Source organism: Entelurus aequoreus, linkage group LG07, assembly GCF_033978785.1.
Source record: "Entelurus aequoreus isolate RoL-2023_Sb linkage group LG07, RoL_Eaeq_v1.1, whole genome shotgun sequence".
Classification (NCBI taxonomy): Eukaryota; Metazoa; Chordata; class Actinopteri; order Syngnathiformes; family Syngnathidae; genus Entelurus; species Entelurus aequoreus.
Genome location: NC_084737.1, coordinates 54993774 through 55011401, shown reverse-complemented (window position 1 = coordinate 55011401; position 17628 = coordinate 54993774). Strand labels below are relative to the sequence as shown.

General features: G+C 40.6%; 1 protein-coding gene across 2 annotated transcripts in view; it reads left to right on the top strand.

Moving 5' to 3' along the window:
• The window catches only part of LOC133654044 (chloride intracellular channel protein 5-like), a 50971-nt gene that overhangs the window by 30850 nt on the left and 2493 nt on the right, over positions 1-17628 (top strand). For both annotated transcript variants that reach the window (XM_062053997.1, XM_062053998.1), the window contains exons 2-5: positions 6052-6161; positions 8599-8724; positions 13271-13377; positions 16929-17110. In XM_062053997.1, the coding sequence (XP_061909981.1) occupies positions 6052-6161; positions 8599-8724; positions 13271-13377; positions 16929-17110 (525 nt within the window). The remainder of the gene's footprint in view (positions 1-6051; positions 6162-8598; positions 8725-13270; positions 13378-16928; positions 17111-17628) is intronic.

Below are 17628 nucleotides of genomic sequence, written 5' to 3'. Positions count from 1 at the left end.
CCCATCGCCCCAACAGAACGCTAATGCCAAGCTTAACATTTTCAAATTTATTGAACATCAAGTAACATCAAGTTGTATACATTCAAACTCAATAACATAAAATAACATAAAGTTCAATAATAAATAAGATAACTGTGCAGCTGTGGTATAACTTGCATCACGTTCAATGATAAATAAAATCAAGATTTAACCAGTTTGTACAGCTGAAACAACGCAAGCACAGGGCATTTTTCTTCGAGAAAGGCTTAATGGCGCCTAACCCACACATATTCAATGAGCCGGATGTGACGTCATTTTGAATCCAAGCAATACATAGTTTTAAGTTAGTTAAAATTATGCAAGCAAATCTTTTTACTACGATTAATCACAATCATTCAGGGTTTTTTGTATATAGTTTGACAGCACTAGTTTGTGCTAAAAAACTAAGTAAAAAAACAGGCATTAAAAGCACAATATATAATATGGATAGTGTGTATACCATAATGTTAATGTTATATTAGTGTTTTGTTTTAAGAATGACATACGCTGCTGGGGATGTGGAAAATGTTTTACTGCAGGAAAGTTTGAATGGGCTATGGAAAAAGAAAACAATACGTATTTGAGAGGCTGTGGGGGAAAATGTGGATTTATTGGAACTTTTGGAATGTCAAAAACAGATGAGTTGAATGTTTTGGTGTTAGAATGGTTTTAATTGATTGAGAACTGTGTCAGTAGTTGAGGGTAGAGATGCCCGATAATGGCTTTTTTGCCGATATCCGATATTCCGATATTGTCCAACTCTTAATTACCGATATCAACCGATACCGATATGTACAGTCGTGGAATTAACACATTATTATGCCTAATTTTGTTGTGATGCCCCGCTGGATGCATTAAACAATGGAACATGGTTTTCCAAAATAAATCAACTCAAGTTATGGAAAAAAATGCCAACATGGCACTGCCATATTTATAATTGAAGTCACAAAGTGCATTATTTTTTTTAACATGCCTCAAAATAGCAGCTTGGAATTAGGGACATGCTCTCCCTGAGAGAGCATGAGGTGGGCGAGGTAGGCGAGGTTGGGGGGGGGTTTGGTAGGGGGTAGCGGGGGGTGTATATTGCATACTTCCGGGGGTGGGGCGTGGTTGGGAGCGTGGTTAAGAGGGGAGGAGTATATTTACAGCTAGAATTCACCAACTCGAGTATTTCATATATATATTTCATATATAGATAGATAGTACTTTATTGATCTATATATGAAATATATATATGAAATACTCGAGTTGGTGAATTCTAGCTGTAAATATATATATGTATGAAATACTTGACTTTCAGTGAATTCTAGCTATATATATATATATATATATATATATATATATATATATATATATATATATATATATATATATATATATATATATATATATATATATATATATATATATATATATATATATATATTTATTTTATTATACATATAAATAAAATAAATACTTGAATTTCAGTGTTCCGGAGGCTATCCAGTAGATGGCAGTATTGTCCTGTTTAAGAGTGTCACAACATTGCTGTTTACGGCAGACAAACTGCTTTACGGTAGACGAAAACGTGACTGCTGTTGTGTGTTGTTACCGCGCTGGGAGGACGTTAATGAAACTGCCTAACAATAAACCCACATAAACCAAGAATTCGCCCTCGATCATTCTACAGTTATAACATGATTGGGCAGGGACGCTGTTTATATCGTGGGAAAGCGGACGTAAAACAGACTGTCGCCGCTGTCCCCACTCAGGTCCGCATGGAGCTGGAGGGGGCGTGGCCTCCAGCTCCGGCTGAATTCCGGGAGTTTATCGGGAGAACATTTCTTCCGGGAGGTTATCGGGAGATGCGCTGAATTCCGGGAGTCTCCCGGTAAAACCGGGAGGGTTGGCAAGTATGGTATATTGTAGCGTCCCGGAAGAGTTAGTGCTACAAGGGGTTCTGGGTATTTGTTCTGTTGTGTTTATGTTGTGTTACGGTGCGGATGTTCCCCCGAAATGTGTTTGTCATTCTTTTTTGGTGTGGGTTCACAGTGTGGCGCATATTTGTAAAAGTGTTAAAGTTGTTTACACGGCTACCCTCAGTGTGACCTGTATGGCTGATGACCAAGTATGCATTGCATTCACTTGTGTGCGTGAAAAGCCGTAGATATTATTGATTGATTGATTGAAACTTTTATTAGTAGATTGCACAGTTCAGTACATATTCCGTACAATTGACCACTAAATAACACCCCAATAAGTTTTTCAACTTGTTTAAGTCGGGGGTTCACGTAAATCAATTCATTGTAACTATAATGCTAATCATGTGACTGGGCCGGCAGGCAAAGGCAGTGCCTTTAAGGTTTGTTGGCGCTCTGTACTTCTCCCTACGTCCGGGTACACAGCGGCGTTTTAGAAAGTCATGAATTTTACTTTTTGAAACAGATACCGATAGTTTCTGATATTACATTTTAAAGCATTTATCGGCCGATAATATCGGCAGTCTGATATTATCGGACATCTCTAGTTGAGGGTAAAACATGGGGTGGAATAAGAACAACACAGAAGAATTTTGGTGCAAAATAACATGTTAATTAGCTTGAACATTTACACAAATATGAAAATATCCGAATCAAATAGTGTTTTTAAGTGTGTGTTTATTTGTTCAGTGTTCATAGTGCCAACATCTATTTTCAATGCCAAAACTTAATGGCATTGCTGTTGCTTCATATTCCTCCTCACTACCTTTCTTTTATCCATTCAATTCTATGTATACAGTGTCCATAATCTCCTATACAGTGTTAAGAGATACAGTATGTGTGAACAGGCCAGGGTGTACTGGGATGAATTTCAGTACACTAGTACATGACTAGGGATGTATATATTGGTACCGGTTCCTAACTAGGTCGGTCCATGAGGACTGTGGAGATTCCGGACTAATGATACTGCTATCGGTATTGTTTGTGCCAGCTGACCTGTTACAACTTAGACAAGGTGTTGACCCCAAATGCAGAGACGGAAGGCAAGTTGGAATAAAAAAAACAGTCTTCAATTAAGTCCAAAAATGCAAACAAAAGGTGATGGGGCAGAAACGCACACTATATAAGGTAGTCATTAAGCTGGAACCTCAGAGGTCGGCAAGGGGAAAGGCCAGGGCACACGGAGTCAAGGAAAAGTCCACAAAAGATATCCAGTCCACCTCAGGGAGGATGGAAAAATACACAAAGGTTAGGTGCATTATAAAAAGGCGAAAAACGTACCCGGACTTGGAGGTCAAGCAAAGCATGCGAGGTGGAAGGACAGGGAACAGTAACCAGCAAGGCACAGACTGTGCAAAGCTTAAGTAGTCCACGGACTGATTGGTTGCAGGTGAGACCCTCGCCGAGGAAGAATGAACTGAATAAAAAAGGTACAACAGGGAAAATGCAGGCACAAAATAAAAGGGAAGCCAGGAGAACAAAAAAGCACACGACATGACCAACATAATTACGACACGCTGTCACATTCAGTTCAGCTGCTACACATTAAAAGCAGCTTTAAATGATAACAGATAAGGAAGCAACACCACACAAAAGTTTGTAACGCAACAATATTTCCTCATCAAAAATTCCTCCAAGTCATGCACGCTGTGTCAATTTGAAGTGAATGCACTTACGACGAGTCCAAAATAGGAGCGCAAGACAATAACTAAAACACTACACACAGGAAAACAGCTTAAAAGTCAAAATAAGTCAGGGCGTGATGTGACAGGTAGTGACAGTACACCTACTTTGAGACAAGAGCTATATTGACGCATGCTTGGTTATGGTTTAAAGTCATCGCCAACAATTACGACAACGGCTTTTTACTGTCAACTGAATTTCACTTTTTAATGATTTCTGCTGGTGGTATGCTTCCGGATTTTTTTCAATGCAAAAAATGTTCCTAGGCTCAAAAAAGGTTGAAAAACACTGCATTGAACCACATCCAATTGTATTTACAATTTGCAAAGTATGTGAAAACACTGTTTAAACATCACAAAATAACACATTTTCAGTCAGCCATTTTTTGAATTGGACTCTGAATATCTTCAGCTATTTTCGGAGATTGACATCACTATAGTACCGCTTCTGCACTCTGACATTGTTATCTGGTCAGTCACACTGGATATATGCAAACATTGGAAAGAGATGTGGTGTTTATCATTCACAATCCTTATGTAAGACAAGAACACATGTACTTGGCTTTTTTATGCATTCGAAATCGTAATTAAATCGCCAACAATTGATTCGACATATCGAGGGTCCTCTGTTGCTCTCTCTCTCTAAAAACTTCCAGAAACTGACAACAATATTCCATTAACATGTTGAAAATTAACCAAACATGAGCAATTTTGTTAATATAAGCTCCAATGCAGATGGGACTATTTTAGCGGTGCATTGATAGCAGTGAGCTAATGCTAGCTTACGCTGCTATTGTTGACACAATGAGCCGACGGCTGCTGCTGCTTCGTCTGAAACTTGCTAAAAGTAAATTCTAGATAATAATTCATGCAGTTCTCACCTGGTAGTAGACAAATGTGGCCATGGTCTAAAAGGCTGGTCCACTTTGACAACCCTTGAGATGGCTAAATAGGAACTTTTTGTGGGGATTGCGATTGAATCTTTATCTAAACAGTATTATGTGAGCGTCACGTCGGTCCGCATCCCAGCGAGAGTGGAAATATTACATACAGTAAGAGTTTGTTTTATTCTGGTTTGTTATTGTTAGTTTGTATGTTTAGCACCTAGCTGCGGATGCTAGTGTCACAATGAAACGTCATCCATCACTCGGCTTCTAAAACTTATTGCTAATCCTCTTTGGGATCGGGCTTAAATATATAAGGTCCTGGATCATATTTTTTTCCAAAAGTAATAGTTGTTGGTTCTCACAAAGTCTTCTTGATTAGCATTAATGTTGATAGGGAAGGGATCTTTAGTTCCTACCACTATGTCACACGATCCCGCGACTGGTTTCCTCATTATCTCTCGAAATGGCTCGGGAATCTCTGTAAGATTGATACTATTTTGATCATATCTATTCATTCGCAAACTTTGGAAGTCTTTTGGTGTCATAAATCAGACATAAATGATAATAGCTATAAATGATAATAGCTGCAATATAGAGGCAACTTGTTATTCCACTGGTACTACTGGTACTTTAACAGAGAATGAGCAAGGAACATGGCCAGTGAACTTATCTTTTGGCCAGCATACTGTAAATATGATAAGTATAAATATATACGTAGATGTGAAAACCAACCTCAAAAGGAATATTTAACAACCACAACTGTAGCTTTCCCTTTCCACTTTTTTAAAGGTGACTATTTGTTTGGAATACATTCATTGTGTAAAAAACTAGAAGACAAATAATGAGGAGCTGAAGATGTACTATTTGACATGAAAACCACAAAAAGTCTTCTCACCTTAAGTCAGTGGTTCTTAACCTGGGTTCGATAGAACCCTAGGGGTTCGGTGAGTCGGCCTCAGGGGTTCGGTGGAGCCTCGGCCGTCAAGCCATACCCGACTCATCGTGTAATAAAAACTTCCCCCTATCGGCGTATTATGGATACCCCCAAACAATGTTCCCTCTAATTTTCCATCTGATTTGCAGGTGTGTAATTTGTTGTGAGTTCATGGACTGTGTAGGTTTTGTTCTTTGAACAAGGTGATGTTCATGCATGGTTCATTTTGTGCACCAGTAAAAAAACATAGAACTTTGTCTTGGATTTGAAAAAAAACAAAACGTTTTATTTTTCACTAAAGAAGAGTTCGGTGAATGCGCATATGAAACTGGTGGGGTTTGGTACCTCCAACAAGGTTAAGAACCACTGCCTTAAGTTTAGCTGTCCTACTTCAGAGAAGACAATGTAATTGAGCTCTGATCCCAATTCTGTAAATTTCCATATCACAATTTGAGCGATATAATAAGTGTGACAACCAACCCCGTCTCACCCTATAACTCATGTATTATTTTTTTCTCTGTATGTGCGTGTGTGTGTCTGTTTGTGTGCGTGTGTGTGTGTGTTTATAGGCAGGGAGCGATGGGGAGAGCATTGGAAACTGTCCTTTCTCTCAGCGACTCTTCATGATCCTCTGGCTCAAAGGAGTTATTTTCAATGTCACCACCGTTGACCTCAAGCGGTAAAGATGTCACCGTCATTATACATGATAGGATAGGATAGAATTTATTTATCCAACGATGGGGAAATTATGTGGTTGCAGAGAGCAGACACAAAAAGTCGTTATAATGAACATGTTAGGTGGAGTTGGCTCATGTTTGCATGAAAAAAATGACTTTCAAACGCAGAGTGAATGTCAGCACATATAAAAAGAGTATTTAAAATAACACAAAGTAACAACAGAAGGTACGGCCGACACAACACTGTGAAACAAGTTGTTTCACAGTGTTGTGTTGCATAATACATAACCAAAATGAGTCCTCAAGACGTTTTCCTGCATCCCGTCGTGATAGACATCTCCACTAAATTCCATGCCTACTAATGAAACAGGTGGCACATGCTATTGTTTTTCAAAATTTAAAAGACGGCGCATTTTGGGGTTTGTATTTGGGAGACGAAGGTAGCTTTAGCAGACAGCTCTGATAATGGCTCAAACTACAGAAAAGACGAAAAACAGTCAGCACATCAAAAACTGTATTTCTGATCTGAAGAAATACAGCAAACTCGCATTTAAAGATGTCGAGATGAATAGAATGCATCTTCTATAAAAGAAGCCTTTTTGACTGGCAGGCCATTTGGTGGCGAGAGAAGAATTATTGTTTACATTTGGCAAATTGGTACATAAGGATATGAACTGGTACTTAAAAAAACAGAACACAAATTTAGTTTTAAGACAAGGCCTCTTTTATTTTGACATATTAAGGATTGTTCTGTTCTATACTATTCTATTCTACTCTGTTCCATTCAAATTTTGTGACATTCAAGTTGAGCAGTAATTTAAATAGTCAATAGTATAACAAAGATAATAAAGCATTAAATTTAGAGATGTCCGATAATATTGGACTGCCGATATTATCGGCCGATGAATGCTTTAAAATGTAATATTGGAAATTATTGGTATCGGTTTCAAATTTATCAGTATCGGTTTCAAAAAGTAAAATATATGACTTTTTAAAACGCCGCTGTGTACACGGGCGTAGGGAGAAGTACAGATCGCCAATAAATCTTAAAGGCACTGCCTTTGCGTGCCGGCCCAGTTACATAATATATGCGGCTTTTCACACGCACAAGTGAATGCAACGCATACTTGTTCAACAGCCATACAGGTCACACTGAGGGTGACCGTGTAAACAACTTTAACACTGCTACAAATATGCGCCACACTGTGAACCCACACCAAACAAAAATGACAAACACATTTCGGGAGAACATCCGCACCGTAACACAACATAAACACAACAGAACAAATACCAAGAACCCCTTGCAGCACTAACTCTTCCGGGACGCTACAATATACACCCCCCGCTACCTGCTACCCCCTACCCCACACCTCAACCCCGCCCACCTCAATCTCCTCATGCTCTCTCAGGGAGAGCATGTCCCAAATTCCAAGCTGCTGTTTTGAGGCATGTTAAAAAAAAATAATGCACTTTGTGACTTCAATAATAAATATGGCAGTGCCATGTTGGCACTTTTTTCCATAACTTGAGTTGATTTATTTTGGCAAACCTTGTTACATTGTTTAATGCATCCAGCAGGGCATCACAACAAAATTATGCATAATAATGTGTTAATTCCACGACTGTATATATCGGTATCGGTTGATATCGGTATCGGTAATTAAGAGTTGGACAATATCGGAATATAGGATGTCGGCAAAAAAGCCATTATCGGACATCTCTACTTAAATTAAATGATATGAAATACAATTCAAAACAAATTGTCATAATCATCACATTAATTGAGGAAAAAAACAATCAACAATATGATTTGCTTGAGTGGCTGGACAGCACAGTTTAGAATAAAAATAATGAATACAAAAGTAAAGAAAAAAAATCGACTTGCTTGTATTATCATGTTCATGCTCATAATTTCAGGGTTCCTGAACGAACCTCACTTGTTGTAACCATGATTGGTGCATAATGAGGAAGTTGTACGCTATTTTACCTTACACAACACTATCGCCGTCAAGCACTTGTTGCATTTATATAGCATCAAATGAGGCATCGATAATATATATAATATAATATATATATATATATATATATATATATATATATATATATATATTTTGTTTGATACTTATGGTTTACGTCGGCTGCAGTGCTATTATAAAACCGAAAATCAGAAATGTCTTCACAAAACTTGGTACATACCTTCAAGAGACTAACAAGCAAGTCACAAAATGTCTTTGCAGGACTTAACAAATAATTATCCATAAATCAATGAGCATTTGAAGAAACTTTAAGTATATCTGTATTATATGTATGCCAGTATACTGTATCTCTCAAAGCGCGTTGACCACAAATGTTATGTTTTCTTGCATGTATGATTTATGTGTAAGATATTTGATTGCAGTAACACTGCCCTGGTTTTACATGTCGCTTTTGTGTTGTCAGGAAACCTGCAGATCTACAGGACCTCGCTCCTGGTACCAACCCTCCATTCATGACCTTTAATGGTGAAGTCAAGGTGGACGTCAACAAAATAGAAGAGTTCTTGGAGGAGAAATTGACCCCGCCACGGTACACAAACACAAGTGCATTACACAGTAATAAGAGTGGAATTGCTGTCCACTTCGACAAGAAGTATTTAGATTGTAATGCTCAAAATCAAGAGTACTAAACTATTACAATTTGATGGTCCAATGACAGCCAATTGTACTGCAGAGGGTACTGCAATGTCATGTTTTGTGTAGGATTGAGCCCCAAGATGTTAAGACCGAAACCAAGTCGTCAAAAAACTACAGTGCCTGACTTATTTTTTTATTTCCTTATGTCTTTATTTACTTCCTTTCCAGCTCTCTTATTTTGGTTCCACTTCCTGTTTTGAGTTTGTCTTGCAGTGACTTCACCACTGCTTCTGAACACTGTTCACACCACCTGCTCTTGATTTGTCATCAGTGTACTCACTTGTCTGTGGTCACTGATCAAGAGGGTTTAAATGCCTGTGTCACCTTGCCTTCCTGGCTGTATCATTGATGGAGGTTTCGTTGCTGACAGTTCGCAGTTTTCCATTCACGTTTTCGCTCGTCATGCCTTGCCAAGGACGTTCATGCTTTGGTTGTCATTTCATGCTTCATGTGCCCTTGCCTGTGACACAGCTCTTTATTTTATTTTTAATAATTACATATATTCTTACATGTACGCCGTTTCCTGTTTCTGCACCTTGAGGTCACATACTGTACAAGTTAAAGTTAAAGTTAAAGTACCAATGATTGTCACACACACACTAGGTGTGGTGAAATTTGTCCTCTGCATTTGACCCATCCCCTTGATCACCCCCTGGGAGGTGAGGGGAGCAGTGGGCAGCAGCGTAGCCGCGCCCGGGAATCATTTTTGGTGATTTAACCCCCAATTCCAAGCCTTGATGCTGAGTGCCAAGCAGGGAGGTAATGGGTCCCATTTTTAACAACCGCTATGAGGAAACCTGACAGAATAACCTGACAGAATGATCCAGCCCACAAGTGACCTAGCAGAGACGCCTGTCAGCGATGTGGACCAAAACATTTCCTGGGAGGTTTAAAGGAATCCTAGCACATGGAGTGGGGCCCAGAAGCACAACTCGTTGCAATGTACTCTTTCTGGCCCAGTGCCACGGCCAGGCTGCCATCTCATCCTTGTTGTAGACGAAAGCAGTCCCCAGCGGTTTTCCCAGGTGTTGGGAGCGTGGTTGGGGGGGGGGGGGGGGGGGGGGGGGACGTGGTTGCGGGGGCGGGGTTGGGCGGGGGTTTGTTGAGGTGCAGGCAGCATACCCCTTCCCCTTCGAGCTTTTCTGGATGAAATGAAATTCTTTTTTCCAATCATTTTGGAACTTGCAAGCGTATTTCTTCTTCTTACTCGTCGTCGCCATGTCTCTTCTTCGTTTTTCTGCTTCGTCTCCTTCTTGTTGTGTGTGCAGTTGTGCACTGAGCTCCAAAAGCCGTAGATGTTATTGTAGCGTGCCGGAAGAGTTAGTGCTGCAAGGGATTTTGGGTATTTGTTCTGTTGTGTTTATGTTGTGTTACGGTGCGGATGTTCTCCCGAAATGTGTTTGTCATTCTTGTTTGGTGTGGGTTCACAGTGTGGCGCATATTTGTAACAGTGTTAAAGTTGTTAATACGGCTACCGTCAGTGTGACCTGTATGGCTGTTGACCATATGCCTTGTGTTATCATTAAACCAGTTAAAAGATCATATAACGTCTCAGCATGTCTTGAGATCTCAGAGGAAAGGCCATTGTCAAACCCGTCCAACGCTTCATTATTATGTTACCGGGCCGGTTCGCTGTTCACATGGAGGAAAAGCGGACGCCTGAACAGCATGCGGCTGTTAAGGGGTGAAGGTTTCAGGTGAGAGTGGACGTAAAAGGCAGTGTCTTTCAGGCACGCCCCCAATATTGTTGTCCGGGTGGAAATCGGGAGAAATTCGGGAGAATGGTTGCCCCGTGAGATTTTCGGGAGGGGCACTGAAATTCAGGAGTCTCCCGGGAAAATCGGGAGGGTTGGGAAGTATGGCGGCCACACATCAACCCAAGCGCCAGTTGTACCTCCCTGGCTTACCAAAGCCCAGCTGCCGCCACTTCCGACACCTCGACTTGCTAAAGCCAGGTTCCGCCTGTTCCTACGCCACAGCTGCCCCTTTCAGTTGGGGGCCCTCGGCAACTGTGTAGTTTACCTACCCGGTTGCAAGGAGCCTGGGTGGTAAGGTGGGTAAAGTGTCTTGCCCAAGGACACAGCGGAAGTGAGTAGGATGGCAGAATCTGGAAGCAGGGTTCGAACCAGGAACCTTCAAGTTTCTGGTCGACCGCTCTACCATCCGAGCCAGGGCTCCCACACCTTGATCACTGATCAAGAGGGTTAAAATGACAGTGTCACCTTGCCTTCCTGGCTTGTTCGTTGTTGACAGTTCGCTTTTTTCCGTTAAAGTTTTTGCCAATCTTGCCTTGCCAAGGACATTCATGCTTTTTTTTCTTTTTGATAATTAAATATTTTCTTACCTGCATAGCGTTTCCTGTTTCTGCATCTTGAGGTCAGACCAACTACCGCAATGAGGAAACATAGCATACAGGCTTTAAAGGGTTCATAACCTACTCTGTCAATGTTTCCGCCTTATGTATGGTCTATATTTAAAAAGTTTTACTCTCGTTCTACATAATGTAGAAGTACAGTATCATGAGCTTGGCATGTTTTTAAATGACCCCTGCTTTCATTTTTATGACACTCCTAAATCTGTAGCCGACCCTTTGACCCCTGTCTAATTGCAACATAGTTGGCGTTGCCGAGTGGGAGGCTGCCGTTTCTGAGCGTTTCGGCCAAGAGTAGAAGAATGCAGATTTACCCTGTACCATATTTAAAAAAATGTATAGAATTTAATTAAAATAATCTAATTTAGTCATGCCTGGGGGCAGAACGATTAATGCAATCTATGATTTGGATATTTTTTGGTTTTGTGACATCGTGTTCGTTTCTGTGTACATTGTTTTTGTTTTTAACATCCCAAAATACCATATATACCAATAATCCATCACTACTATTTATCAATTGTGGTTCTCATATTGCATTAGCACAGTGTTTTTCTGTGCTTTTGGACAATAAGTAGTAATACAACTTGTCAAAATTCAGATTATCTGACACTTTGAAGTTATTTGGGAACTGTTTGGCTCTTGGAAGTAAGAGATGAGTTTTATAAATTTTTTATCGTGCACATGTGTTTGAGGTGGCCAGTTCTAGTCCCGGAGACAGGCTAGAGAAGGTTGAAAGGCGCTGGCTAAAGGCTGGTGTGGCTCCATTGAGGTGAGGGAAAGTTTAGTTTTAGTTTAGTTTAGTTGTGAGGAGGTCCACACGTCCCCGTAAGCATGATTTCCCAGGACAAATTGTTTTCATAAACATTTTCATCCCAATCAGTGCCCCACTGGGATTCAATCTATTCTCCACAGCCCCTGAAATGAGCAGGACAGAACTCATTTAATGAACAACTCACTTAGAATCCAATAGTGCACAAATACAAAAATCAGGTGTGAATACAAGTTTCGAATAAAACAGACCAAGTAACTGTTTATTTCAGATTCACCAACTTCGATCAATTTTGATGTAATGTATTTACCAGGGTGATTGATTGACAAAAGAATGACAATAAGACCACAAGAAGTCGACCTTCTTGACAAAGCAGACTTATTCAGTGTAGCAGCGTTTGAATAAATGTCCTCTGCAGTGGATATTCGTGTTTGCTATAACTCTATTTCTTTTGTCAGAGCCAGACATTTGGTAAAAATAACTGTTATACAAAACACAAATGTCCACCGCAGGACATTTGGTTCTCAGGAGAACATATTCCTTTTAACGCTCTAACAGGTGGGGTCTTCCTCTGGTCCTTCCTGATTTTGTTGCTTAGGGTAGCCTGGCATCTGGTTTGACCATATCTTCTGGATTAAGTGTGTTTAGCTCGTAAAATCTCTCCCCAGGATTTTGCGGTTTTTAATAATAATAATAATAATAATGGATTAGATTTTATATCGCGCTTTTCTATTGTTAGATACTCAAAGCGCTCACAGAGAAGTGGGAACCCTTCATTCTTTCACAACTGGTGGTGGTAAGCTACATTTGTAGCCACAGCTGCCCTGGGGTAGACTGACGGAAGCGAGGCTGCCAGTTTGCGCCTACGGCCCCTCCGACCACCTGTCATCATTCATTCACCAGTGTGAGCGGCATCGGGGGCAAGGGTGAAGTGTCCTGCCCAAGGACACAACGGCAGCGATTTGGATGTCAAGAGGCAGGGAGCGAACCTGCAACCCTCAGGTTTCTGGCATGGCCGCTCTACCCACTACGCCAATACCGCCCCATACCGATTTTTACAACCCTTTTTTGATTATACACTTTTTTGGCGCGTTTGCTCTCTAACCAACATGCGCTATATCTATTCCTCAGGCTACAAGGGTTCCCTTTTCTCTAACAAGTACACTTCATAATAGTTGATAAGCAGATCATTGATTAAAAACATTAAATCTAGTGTTTTACATGATAGCATGCAAATATTTAAGGAAATATTCCTTCAGTGGTCAGGTTTCATTCTGTTACACATTGTGTTGTCACCAGCTACCCTAGACTGGCTTCTAAACATCCTGAAGCCAACACAGCCGGCATAGATGTGTTTGCCAAGTTCTCTGCTTACATCAAGAATGCCAGGAAAGACACCAATGAAGGTAGGACACACAGAGCTCTTACAGTACAATTGATCAACTTGCCTGTTAGGGTCTGTCCAAGCTGATTGATAATCTCAGGCTCAGGGCCGTACAAAAAACAATGGTACAGGAGGAAGTAGCCTCTGCTATGAAATACTAGAAAACAGTATAAAACAAAGTTGCCAGGGGGAAGACAAGCATAGGCTGAGCAAAAACAGAAACAAAAGTAGCAAATTCAGCATGAAATACTGTACTCAGAGGAAACTAAAGACTGGCAAATCTCAACGGTGATCAAGCGAGAGTCTAGATTGTGTGAGGCTTACAGGAGAACCTCCAGCGTCGCAGGTGAAAGCAATCAGCTAAAGAAGCCTGGTGGTAAATGTCTTCAGGTGCGCTCAGCTTCTCCTTCCTTTCAACAGCGCCATAACTATTGAGGAGACAGAGAGTAGTAAGTTGATCTAGCTGCATTTGCAGACACTCTAAGTTATGCCCACTTTAAAGGCCTACTGAAACCCACTACTACCGACCACGCAGTCTGATTGTTTATATATCAATGATGAAATCTTAACATTGCAACACACACATTAGTAAAGTGCAATTTTAAATTTCCCGCGAATATTCTGCTGAAAACGTCTCGGTATGATGACGTTTGCGCGTGACGTCACGGATTGTGCGGACATATTGGGACACCATTGTGGCCAGCTATTAAGTTGTCTGTTTTCATCGCAAAATTCCACAGTATTCTGGACATCTGTGTTGGTGAATCTTTTGCAATTTGTTTAATGAACAATGAAAACAGCAAAGAAGAAAGCTGTAGGTGGGATCGGTGTATTAGCGGCTGGCTACAGCAACACAACCAGGAGGACTTTGAGTTGGATAGCAGACGCGCTACCGTGAGTACAGCTTTGGCTTCCAAATATTTGATCGCTTGCCCGTACGTGCGTGCCGCTATGTGCATGCACGTACGTAACTTTGGGGAAATATATGTGCTGTATGAACTTTACGGAGGTGAACGGTACTTTGGGCTGTGGGATTGAGTGTGTTGTGCGGGTGTTTTATTTGTATTGGTGGGTTATATGGACGGGAGGGGGGAGGTGTTTGTTATGCGGATTAATTTGTGGCATATTAAATATAAGCCTGGTTGTGTTGTGGCTAATAGAGTATATATATGTCTTGTGTTTATTTACTGTTTTAGTCATTCCCAGCAGAATATCAGGTCCCACCCGCCTCTCACAGCATCTTCCCTATCTGAATCGCTTCCACTGCCCTCTAATCCTTCACTCTCACTTTCCTCATCCACAAATCTTTCATCCTCGCTCAAATTAATGGGGTAATCGTCGCTTTCTCTGTCCGAATCGCTCTCGCTGCTGCTGGCCATGATTGTAAACAATGTGCAGATGTGAGGAGCTCCACAACCTGTGACAGCACGCTACTTCCGGTACAGGCAAGGCTTTTTTATCAGCGACCAAAAGTTGCAAACTTTATCGTCGATGTTCTCTACTAAATCCTTTCAGCAAAAATATGGCAATATAGCGAAATGATCAAGTATGACACATAGAATGGACCTGCTATCCCCGTTTAAATAAGAACATTTCATTTCAGTAGGCCTTTAAGTCTAAAGCATGGTGTATATTCTCGCGTCACGTAGCTTGCATAGGCAACGCCGTCGCGCCCTCTACCCCTGCGTACCCTCCCACAAGGCTTGCATGCACAGACAAAAAACCCTAGGTTCGCGTTGCCGTGTCCTTAACTTACAATAGTTATTTAACAGTTTTATTTACATGATAACTCTCTCTTGTCCTATGTCTCAAACGGCCGAATAGCGTTGGAAATAATAATAATAGCAACCTCTGCTGCAACTTGTTCAGAAGTTGCACAGTCTATCTTTACAAAAGGTATTACATGGTTTATAAGTAAAACATCCATTAAAAGTAAACTGCTGATTGTGAATGTTTAGTTCCAGTGTAGACAAAGATGTCGATGTTGTGGTTGTCGTCTTTCGTCACTCTTCACAAGAAGGAAACAGTATCTAGTCAACAACAGCTGCAGTTGCTCCTTCTGGAGACACTGCCCCTTAGTGTTTTGAAATAGAATTACAAGTCGGGCGCAACCCCTAACATTAGAATTATAAATATAACAAGATGCTGTCGGGGTGGACGCAAGCTATGCGACGCCAGAGTAGATTCCAGCCTTAAGTTGGGCCCACTTTAAGTCTAAGTCGCGCCTATTCTAAGCTGCTCCCCTTTAAAGACGTGCCCACAGGGGTGAGCTAAAAAAGCCATACATACAACAACTGAAATAATAACAACCATGGTGCATTGCATTAGCCATCTTGGATCATGTTACATATCAAGTGTGCACTCTCGCGTTGTCAAACTTCACTCTGAGCATGTCTTTAAGACATTGTTCACTTATGTTGTCGTCATCCCTGGGGGTGCAACTTAGTGTCTGCGGCACAACCTAGAACCTTCTCAAAAGTTGCCAGCAAAAACACAGTAAAATCTAGGGTAAAAAAACTGAAAATCAATATTCAACAAACAATTCTGCCAGTGTGAACTTGCTTGAAGTACATGAACTTCCAGATCTACGATGTGGAGATCAATACTGCCTAGTATGTGATAAAAACAGAAACGTGTTAACAGTGACGTTTACAGTGGACCACCATAGCTCGATCACAGCGGGCTTTCATTTTTTTGGACTGTGCACCACAGTTCTTTGTTTTAGTTTGATAAAATACTTCACTGTGGTTTTTTGTATTTTTACTATAACAAGAAAAATGATTTAGCCTCTTTTATCTGACCCAGAAGAAATAACCACCAGTCCCCTGAAAAATATCCTGTTGTTTGTATTAGAGATGGGATTTATTTCTGTTTGAAGGGAGCTGGATTTTAATTATTTTTTTCAAAGAGCCTTTCAAAACACTGGCTCGTTGTTACATTTCTTATTTATTTTCACTATAGTAACTTGTTTTTTTTAACAAGGAAAAAATTACTCGTAGGAGTTACAAGTTATAAATGGATCAGAACATTTCAAACTTACACAGAGCATATTGGTGAGAATGATCCTGAAATATTTACAAAAGTTTTATTTTGCTTTTATGTTTTCATTGTAAACATTCCATAAGGTGGTGCCATACCTCATATGTGTATTGACAATTCCTAACCTAAATACATTTGTGCATCACAAGCACAGATAGAAATATATGATTAATAGATACAAATAATATGTCTACAATTGAATATAAATAAAGCTACAATGAAACTTGGACAAGATACAAATCTGAACGCAAAATCATAGAACCCTTGGTGTGTGTACACCTCAACTAGTCCACAAATGTACAACAGAACAGTTAACTGGAACAGTTAATCCTAATACTGCTACGTTCCCTTTGATTAATTTTCCAGTCAATTGTGTACTATGCACATGCCTGCGAAGTTTGTATATACAATGGCTCACAAACGAACGTCTTGCAATTGTTAATAGGCTCTCATCCTTGACTTAAAAAAGCAGTTGAAAAGATAAGTTTTTTTGGCGAACATCACATCTCTAGTTTAAACCTATTTTCTGTTCAGTCTTAGAGAAAGCGTTGCTGAAGTCTCTTCGTCACCTTGACGACTTCCTGCGGACTCCTTTACCAGAGGAGATAGACGCCGACGCCCCAGGAGATGTCCCTGAGTCCAAAAGGAGCTTCCTTGACGGGCCAGAGCTCACGCTGGCAGACTGCAACTTGCTCCCTAAACTACACATCCTAAAGGTTCATTGTTAAAAACCATCATTCCTTCATTCTCCTTCTTCTTTCTTTATGAGTCTGCTGAGACACTTGGTCAGGGCCGGCCCGTGGCATAGGCCGTATAGGCAAATGCTAAGGGCGCCATCAGGGGGCGCCACGCCAGTGTCACAAATGTTGGAGGGGAAAAAAAAAAAAGTTGGTACTATTATTTCTAAATACATAAAATAATCCCACGTTAATTAAAATGCAAAGTAAAGCCTATTTAATAGAAATATTATTTGTTACAACATTACGCCCCCCCTCCCCCGGCACAGTGCGCCCCCTCCCTTCCCGTATCATGACTCTTTTTGGACGTCACCACATAAAAAAAATCAACACAAGATGTCAAAACGGCCAAAACTGTCAGGTGCCCAGGGGAGAAAAGAAGGGGAGAAACGAGAAAAAGACAGAGGTAGCAGGTAGGTAACGTTAGCCTACATGAAATTATTTGTCTGTTACAGAATGTGATAGTAACCTGTCTTTTTAGCATTAAGCTAATGTTA